Source organism: Limulus polyphemus, unplaced genomic scaffold (genome assembly GCF_000517525.1).
Source record: "Limulus polyphemus unplaced genomic scaffold, Limulus_polyphemus-2.1.2 Scaffold1168, whole genome shotgun sequence".
Taxonomy (NCBI): Eukaryota; Metazoa; Arthropoda; class Merostomata; order Xiphosura; family Limulidae; genus Limulus; species Limulus polyphemus.
The window spans coordinates 76365-86781 of record NW_013666778.1 but is presented as its reverse complement, the minus strand read 5'-3'; the positions used below and the strand labels follow the sequence as shown (position 1 = coordinate 86781).

The 10417-nt window shown below is 31.2% G+C and overlaps 1 protein-coding gene across 1 annotated transcript in view; it reads left to right on the top strand.

The window, feature by feature from the left end:
* The window catches only part of LOC106462450 (cell division cycle protein 23 homolog), a 118519-nt gene that overhangs the window by 61644 nt on the left and 46458 nt on the right, over window positions 1–10417 (top strand). The window contains exons 7-9 of the mRNA XM_013922371.2: window positions 2510–2687; window positions 7634–7731; window positions 9292–9373. Coding sequence (XP_013777825.1) covers window positions 2510–2687; window positions 7634–7731; window positions 9292–9373 — 358 coding nt within the window. The remainder of the gene's footprint in view (window positions 1–2509; window positions 2688–7633; window positions 7732–9291; window positions 9374–10417) is intronic.

Genomic DNA, 10417 nt, shown 5'->3' with positions numbered 1-10417 from the left:
TTGTATAATCCCAGGAAGACCAAAGGGAAGTCTCCTAAGTTGTCTTCTCCATGGGAAGGGTGAAATGTCCTGGACCGTGATAACGCCAAAGCCTGTTGGCATGCACCACTTTTGGTTTACCTCGCCGACCACATTTTACCCAGAAAGTCACGTCTGAGAGACGATCCACTATGTCATATGGGGTTGGGACGAAGTGGACCACAGAACAAATGACGCTGCTGAAGACGTGACACCTGAAGAAGAAACTCTACTCAGTTTTGAGAAGGGAAACGGTGAAGCTCTTGATGAAGTTACTACCACTGATGTGACTGTTGACGATGATAGGACATTTCCTGATGAACCCCACGTGAAGCAGAAGCCAACGAGATGGAGACCATTACGGAAAAAGATGCGTCCCGTAAAATTAAGAGACTTTGTTGAATTGTAATTTTGTGTTTGTAATTCTGTACAGTTAATTAAGTTATTGTTAATCGTTATTAATTTATTGTATGTGGTTATTGTTCGGGACGAACAATATTAAGGAGGGGCAGTGTTGCGTCATCGAGATCACGTGACTATTCTCACGCCCTCTACTTTCTAGAACTATCCTGTACTTTGGCGAATGCTCTAGCATTTACTAGATATAGGGTAGTCTGGTATATAAAAGAGGGTGACAACGTGACGGTAAGGTAATGTGTGTGTAGATAGTGAGTAATTGAACTGCAGTCAGAAGTATTGTTGACGTTCGTTGATATAGCGTTTGTTATAGAGCGATTGTTAAAAATAAGTGTATCGTAAAGTTGTATTCGGAAAGAATAAACCAGTTTTATTAAGTAAGGACTTGTGTCGCTAAAGTTTCGTCGGAACGAAGTTACGGAAAGTTAATTAACAAACGGAGACGTAACAATACCAAATGTTTTTGAAAAACACTGGCTATTAAAAAGGGTGAATCGTAAACTTGAAGATTGATGCATTTCTTTGTACTACTGCAAAAACAGTGTATTTGAAAATGGTTTGGGGCTTGCTCCATGAAAATAATTTCATGAAACATCCAATTTAGTTGTTTTGTTATTTAGTTTGTTGGAAAAATTATCCCCCCCTCCATAAAAAGGACAAATACTCAAGTTATAAATATAATTATTTTTATCCTCAATTGTTATACTCCTGTTAATATATCGGCTGCTCAGCAAAGTATTAAAACAAGTGTATCAATATATTGGCGGATCAGAGTCAAAGACTTAATATTGGAAAACATAGGAATATGGATCAACTTGGGGTACCACCATCATACAGAAAAGAGTCCTGCAGTAGCCATGGTAAGCAGAGTGCAGCATCTTGTAAAATGTGTATACCTCAAGCAGCTGGAGAATGAAATAAATATTCATGCTATTCCATACAAAGATATACCAGTAAAATTACCAGATTTTGTACCAGTGGTTTTCAACTATTAAACAGCTGTTCTTGTACACTAGATGAATTGTAGAAATCAGCAAGGAGAATTGTTGTGCTTTGGATGCATTAACCTTATTGACAGAGCTTTTGCAAAGGAAACTATGTTGCAGGGTTATTGTCAAGATGCATCATGTAGAGTACAACTGGATTTGGCAACAAAGACTAAAAATGTGGTGAAGCCCCAAAACCAGTTTAATATATTGTACTCAACATCCATAGTCAACTGAAATAATATAAAAGTATTTTTTATTAGACAAGTTTGTAACACATGCACACACAGACCCATTTTTGAAAAATCATTAAATATTTCTATTACTACAAACCACAATTTCTTTTGGAACTCCTAACAAGGAACCATTTACAGAAAGGTAAAAATGCAATGTGTACTACATTACAATAACCCAAAAACTAATTGCATACATTTAGTTTATGCTCTCAAGCCAAGTAATAGTAGCCAAGAGAAAGAGCTTGGAGAAATTGGGTGAAAGTTTTAAGTTAACAGATAATATCACCAGAGTAATAATATATTTCTTGTCTTGATAACCCTCTTATCAAAGCTTCATAGTTAGTGTTAGATTTATGAACTACTGTGTCATATTTTTGCTATGATGATATGATATATTAATCCATACCTACATGCACCTAGTGAAAACTATGAACTGTAAAAATGTGTTTCTATAGAAATAATTTCTTGAGAGTTTTTAAATAGAAATGTTTGAGAGTAGAGGATTTGAACATGGAAATAGGATTGAAAATTTACTAACTGAACTCTAATACAATCCAGAAATATTAATTGTGTAAAATTAAAGTTAGTTATCATAAAGTAATAAATGTTACTTCTGAAATTCCTGTTGATTTCTGTTTAAGAAATTGCTTTGTGCTGATGAAGTACACATGAAGCATTTGTACTGCCTGGGAAACTTAAAAGTGCACAGTTAAGCAACTTGTGTGAACTGTTTCTGAATCCATGTTAGTAATACTTTGTCACTACAATTTTAATATTGTTTTAATGAAGTTACTCAGGCTTTCTAATGATATACTTTGCAGCTAAATAGTTTTTTACTACTTTTCTGAACAGCTTTCAACTTTGTCTTTACCAAACCACTGGATCAAGGAATTCTTTCTTGCTCATGCTTATCTTGAACTACAGTTGAATGAAGAAGCATTAGACATTTATACCCGACTACAGGAAGTGGGCTTTCTAGCAAGTACTTACCTTAAAGCCCAAGTGTCTATTGCTTACCATAACATGAGAGGTATGGTAGTTCTGTTTCTTTATGCATATATATATATACCATAACAGATAGAATTAGTTTTGTTTTTACATGATATGAGAGGTATGTGTAGCTCTGTTTTTACATGACATGGGGAATATGAGTAACTTTGTTTCTACATGAAGTAAGAGCTGAAAGTAACTGTCTTTATACATCACATAAAAGGCATGAGTAACTGTTTCTGAATGAAATGGGCTATATGATAACTGCTTTTACATGACATAAAGGGTATGATTAATTGTTTCTAAATGAAATGTGCTATATGATAACTGTTTTTACATGACATAAAGGGTATGATTAATTGTTTCTAAATGAAACTGGATATATGATAACTGTTTGTACATGACATAAAGGGCATGAGTAACTGTTTCTAAATGAAATGGGATATATGATAACTGTTTGTACATGGCATGAAGAGTAGAAGTAACTGTTTCTACATGATGCAAGAGCTATGAGTAGCTATGTTTCTGCATGATATAAGATATATGATAGCTCTGTTTTTACACATGAGGGGTTTGACTAGCAATGTTTCTACATAACGTGAAATATATAACTAGCCATGTTCTTACACAACATGAGTGAGATGATGAGCTTTCTTTCTACATGGTATGAGAGGTATGAATAGATCTGTTTCTACATGATGTAAAGAGTATGAGTGGTATGAATAGATCTGTTTCTACATGATGTAAAGGGTATGAGTGGTATGAATAGATCTGTTTCTACATGATGTAAAGGGTATGAGTGGTATGAATAGATCTGTTTCTACATGATGTAAAGGGTATGAGTGGTATGAATAGATCTGTTTCTACATGATGTAAAGGGTATGAGTAGCTGTGCTTCTACACAATATGAAAAGTATGAGTATCTGGGGTTGAAAATAAAATTTTGATTCATAGCCATTCATTTACTAATCCTCTCAAGCCACTGGAGAACTAATGTAAATGCACACAAAACTAAAGTAGGAACTGGCTTTTGATACCTACAAATCATAAGTTGTTCACACCTACACTTTAGTGGATTATAAATTTGAAGTAAAACCTTACAACATGATTAGATATCAAATAAGTAGTTATTTTTTCAATTTTGATCATATTTCTGCTTGTTGTCAGACAGCATTAAGTCTGTCTATGTTTATACTGGTTACAACAAATGCCTAAGTGCACATCAGAAACAAAGTATAATTTCTTTAAGAGGCTAGCTTATTTGTGTTATTTTACTTTTGTGATGATTTTATATATAGTCAGTCAAAACCCATTTCCAGTAATGGTTAATATTCAGGTATTTTGTTATTTCAGTTAAACATAATTGGGATAAAGTATGTTAATGTAATTTGAAACAAAATCCATAAATGTGATAGCAGAAGTGTTTTCTCAATATTGTTTCTTGCTAGACAGTTCATATACAGTGTATATGTTTATGACACATGAAACATTTCTTATAATCAGAGATGCAATAGTTCTCTCTTGTTTGCTTAGGGTTTATTGCTACTTAATTATGGTATGAGTACTGAATGCTGAGAGAGCAGGCTTATGCTAGGTGTAATGTTCTGGCTAGAAACTGATCTTAATGTAAAGAATAACAATAGAAACCAAACAGTGATGATTCAGAATAAGTGAAAACAACTACTGTTAAACACATGGGACAACAAATTGCAAGTTAAATTTGGAAGCTTATAAAAAAATTATAAACATCCGGATAAAAAAATTAAATATGCATATTTTATGCCACTACATCTCTAAGATAAACCAATACATGGTATAAATGGCAAAAAAATGTTCCTTATTTCTTTCAAGTTCATTTTTTAAGACAGACTTTCGGTAATTCGTAATGGGACTACCATTTTTATTTGGTAAGTATAGTTTTTATCTAGAATCAGACGGTTTTATATTGGTAACTATGCTAAGCTGGATTTAATACACCAAATTGTCCCTTCCTGTTTTGCATACAAGCTGTAAAATGTGTTTCATGTATACTCAAATTTTGATGATTGGTAAATGTGTTGCTTGTATTTCATAGTTATGTATAATATATTAATCTCCACCTTCAGCATCTTGGAAAGTATTATTCTTTTAATATGACATCATTATTTCAATATTTTAAGTGTATAATAAGTTAATGAAAAAATTAGTGCTTGTTATATCATCTTATAACCTTTATACAGTGTGAAATTAATATTTCATAATGATATCTGTAAACTTAAGCAAAAATATAAAAGTTGAGTACATTATAATAAAAAACTTTTTGGAGCCTCATCATTTTACCTTGTCTTGTTATGCTAATTGTGATGGTCATACACCTTGACAATAACCTTGCAGTGTAATTTCCTTTATAAATGCTCTGTCATAAGACTTTTCTGTCAACAACACAAACTACTCCTCCTTGATTCCTTCCAGAATCCATCTGGAATACTAGGATGGCAATTTCTCAGCTACCATTATAACAGTCTATTGGCACAGAAATCAATACTCTGGCAACTTAACTAGGCTCTCCTCGTATGGAATAGCATGAATACCCATTTTATTCTTTAGCTGCATGAAGTATGCAATGATTAAATTGATATGTTATGTAAGCAGCTTGTGTACATGTAACTTGTTTTGCTTTTTCAGATGGATATCACTCTTCATTACTTTGGGTACTGTTGCTTGGGTCATATAGATGGCTTTGCCACTGAACTTTATGTTCGTGGATTCTCACCTGTACAAAACTAAGCACTTTTCGTACCTCGGCTGAGGTATGACTTGTTTCTTGTCTCTTTTTGGATAGACCTCGTCCCCAGGTTGAACCAAATTCTTTTGTTCTCCAGTGCCTTTAAGTACAAGGAAATTCTTGGAAATTCTAAATCCCTAACCAGAACACTTCTTTACAATATGAATATTTGCATCAGAAAGGGCTGTTACATACCCTTGCCAAAAGTGAACAGTTTTTGGTAGCATCAATTTGTCTACAAGATGGCAATGTCAAAATGTAGTTCTGATACATTTCCTTCGTCTGCAACATTATAGCAGCTGTCATGGTTGCAGTACTTGCTGTTTTGCAAATTCAAAATCGTTTCAATATAAAATACTCAACCCTCTGTAGTTCATATCATGTAGCCTTATAATTTCTTAAGATTGTGTTTTAACCTTATTAAATACTATTAAAAATATTCTTTCTGCACAGGCTTTTTCATCACAATATTTTGGACATTATGTGTGACAACAGATAAAGTTATGTTTGGTAGAATAACATGCTTATTTTAGGTCAGATATATAGATCTTAAATATTCATGTTCCAGCTTATAATTTAAATCTACCCTAGTTTAGGTGTTCAAATTGTTAAAATCTTCCACAACAAATTTGTTGCAAGAAGTATCCTTACTGACCCAACTTTCATAGAAGAAGCTCCCTTTTTTATGCATACAAAATCGATGGAGCAAAGAACTAAGAACACAGTATAGTTTACATATAAGTTTGTCACAAAAATTTTATAAAACTGTTGTTTCATTATGTTACAAAAAAGTCACAAACACCAAAGATATTTATGATTTTCACCAAAGATATAAACTTCCTACACATTATCTAAAATTTTCCATAAACAAAATCTAATGTATCTTAGTCAGCTACTCATGAACAGTCTCTAACACTCAGTTGCAGCATATACTAGTGAAGTCTCACTTCTGTGACAACTAAAACTAAAATATACTTTTAACTTATTAAGTTCTCTGTTCAATTACAATTTCTATTGTTCAAACTTTACAGTTTCTCTGTATATATTTTAGATGCTTACAGTAGTTTTTCACTATTTTTTACAATAAATATTTTTTCAGAGAATCATTCTTTTGTCAGCTGTGGAAGCAAACTTCCTACTCGTATGTTGCATCAGTCACAAACTAACTTGTGCCAGATTCAATATAAAAGCTTAATTTTCAGTAATAGTTTGTTAAAACATAAAAGTTAGTTCTTGCTTTTGAAATTTTCTCTATACTGGCATTTCTTTCTTTTATATTCAGTTCCCCTTCTTTTCATTTTAAAATAGCATAGGTTACATAGGTAATTTTCAGAAGTTTTAAATCTCTTATGACCATCTGAAACTTTTCTGATTCCAACAGTGGAAATTGTTATGGATTTCAGATTGTTTATAATGTTCAGGCTAGAATAAACTTAACTATAATGTGAATGTTTGAAATATCAAAGTCTCAAAATGTTTAGTCTACTACATTTAGTTTTGTTGTATCTAGGTTAATCAGATGGCTTCTCAATGATTACAGGTAACAAAATGAGATATTTGCCTGATTTCAGTGACACCTCTTCTGATTTACTTCACTTGTTATCTGTTATTAGTGGAAATGTTCATTTCTTAAAACACAGTAGTCTCAAATAGTTGATCGCAACTAGCATACTGTTGACATACTGACTTGTGTGCTACGTAATATATAAAGTATGGGTGTTTTTTTTTCTTCACTGAGAGAGATGGTCCTTATTTTCCTTAGAGAGTTAGATGTTCTCATATTTTTATGCCTTATATTCATCTCATTGTGAAAGACTATATAGCCATCATTGATGGATTTCAATGGCATACAATTGTGTACTTACCTCTAGAAAACACTCGCTACTATTTCAAACACCAATGGCTAATTGATTGAGAAAAAGCGAATATCGCAGATGGTAGAAATTTAAAATGAAATAGTACAATGTGTGCGTCCTAATATGTTATGCTATCATTAAACTAGAAGATTGTACGTTTAGACAAAACTGCTTTACCTCAAAAAAGTAGATAATTCAATAAAAATTACAATAAGTGTGAAATAGTCCAGTTAAGGAAAAATATCTAAGTATAGATAAAAAATGACGATTTTAGATTTTTTTGTGAAATAAGACTGTTGACACAAATTTAGTTCACATCATATTCAGAGATTAAGAGTTAGTAAAATTTGTAATATTCACTGTTAGAAGTCGACCAAGCAATAGAAGGATTTCAGGCTCTTCAGAAAGTGGATCCTTATCGCTTAGACAACACTGATATTTTTTCTAACCTGCTTTATGTGAAGGTAATGTAATATTTCTATCCTTTCTAATTTACTATTCATGATAATGAGAATTACATGATTTTAGTAAGCCATTAATTTATGTTTAACTGATCTAATCAAATAATGGTAGCAAAAGTTCACTAAACCATATTTCAATGAATACAAAGATTTTTGGTAATGATTGAGATCCAAAATTTTTAAAATAGTTGAAATTAATGTTACTAGATAGTAACTGTTAGTTTCATATATCCCTGAAATATATATTTTTTTTAGCCTTAAAAACATGGTTGGTGCATCCACAAAAGTAATTGTGCTATCAGATTTCAGTTCACTAAGTTTTTGTGTAATGGTGTCTAAAACCGTTGTACAAATTGTAATACAGTAATAAAGTTAAAGAACCTGGTATTTACATGCACTTACTGTATTTATCATTCCACTTAAGATGTGCCAAACACTAATAATTATAATACATCCAATAAAAATCATGACACCAAAATTTCGTGTGCACCATAAATTTATTTGTATAAGGTTAAAAGAAATAATGCACACTACAAGTTTCAGTCTCTTTAAGATTGTGGATCATGTTGTCCTCCAAAACATCTAGAGTATGTTTTTTCTTTTAACCTAATACAAATAAGTGATTATGCACGTGAAACATTGGTGTCATGATTTTTATTTTTATTGAAAGAAAGCACAAGTGCTGTCAGTCTAGTGTATTGAATTACAATACATATTTTTACCTGCCAATAAAAAGTTGCTTGTAATTCTGAAACATATTGAAACTTTTCTTTCTCATAAAAATTTATTGATAATCATAGTACTCAGTCAAACTTGCCAGTCAAAAATCACTAGTATGAAAGTTACTAGTTCAAACTTGTCTGTCAATAACTACAAGTAATAGTGATGTAGATTGTAGCTTACTAGTCAGTAAGTATTGGTAATCAAGATATATATTGAATCATGCCAGTCAGTAATTATTGTTGATTATAGTGCAGATTGTATTTTGTACTCAGAAATTACTGGTAATAGTGATGTAGGTTGCATTTGTTAGTAGGTAATCACTGGTGATAAAGATCCAGAATGTAGCTTGCTTAGTCAAACATTATTCATAATAATGATATATATATATTAATTTTACCAGTCATATATTATAGGTAATCATGTCTCAGAGCTTGCCGATCAGTAATAACTGTTAAGAAAGATGAAGATTAGAGTTTGCCAGTGTATTCTTATTGATAACCAAAATATTGGTTGGAGTTTGTTATTGACCCACTTCAGCAAACTCTTAATTGTTTTTATATTTTTAAATTTTAGTTCGTTTGTAATTTATATATTTCCTATCCCCAGTATATCTTATTGTATATATTGAAGCAAACCCCATTATTAATGTTTAAAAATAGATGGAAATTGTAGGAAGTGTTCCATTCAGTAGATTGTTTATATACTAGAAATATACTATTTGTTTTCAAATCTTCAAATTTCATCATGAAGAGTAAGTTTATGTTAAGATTTCATTAAAACATTTTAATACATGTCATTCCTATACTTCAGAACTAAATATATTTCATACTTATTTTGCAGGAAATGAAGGTTGAGTTAAGTTTTCTAGCTCACCAATGCTGTGAAACAGACAAGTATCGAGTGCAGACATGTTGTGTAATAGGTATGGGGTTTCTGTTCTGATTAATATTTGTAATTCCAAGACAGTGAAGTGGTTGACTGTACGTTTTCAAGGAAAGTACAATTATATATTAAATATCTTCACTCAAAGTATTGTTTTCAATATTCTTTACATTTGGTGTAAAAAAAACTAAAAAGGATTGTTTTAGATGTTTCAATTGAGTATTTCTTGGCTGGAATGATAAGTTCATGAGCAAGTTTACAGAACATTTACTTTAAATAGCTTGAAATGTAATATTAGTTTCAAAATTTTTTTATATTATTTGACTAGTTGTTTTAAAGAACAATAATGAATTTTCAAAGTTATATAAATTATATAAATTCAAAAATAACTTTATTAATATAAGACAACATCTTCCTATATTGTCATATAAACCTGTCCAACAGCAGTGTCAAAGATAAATACAGACAATTTTTGAAAAACAGAGACACTTGATGAGGCATGCCATGTGGGTTGAACAAATATAGTAAACTCTTAATAAACCAAGAAGATAAAAAGTTGGCATTTTATATTCTGACTAGTCAGTATCTGTAATATGCACTTCTAATTAATTAAACAATCTGAGCCCATTATAAGAGAAGAGAAAAAACTATAAATGAGAAGTCAGAGTGCCACCGATTCATTTGACTCAGAGGTTCAGATGGAGAATATATTTAAATATTTCTTTTTGAAATTAAAACTTACATAGTATAAAAGTGTAAGTTATAGTGTATGTTTTGATGCCATGTATGTAACTCTTGTGATAGGTCATAACATGCATTTTTGTTGAGCCATGCACATAGAATTAATAATCCTTTTACAAAATAGTAACATAATTTTTTAAAAACTATGTAGGTTAGCTTATTGCTAATAAAAACCATTTTTATGCAATAATTAAAGACTTATATAAGGTTAAGTTTCATTTAGTTTTATGTACTCTGCATTGAATCCAAATTCGTTACTTTTCTACTGATATTTGTTTGTGACAGCTAATCCCAGCATATCAATGATAAGTTAGTATGTAAAATATTTAACTTCGAAACAAAT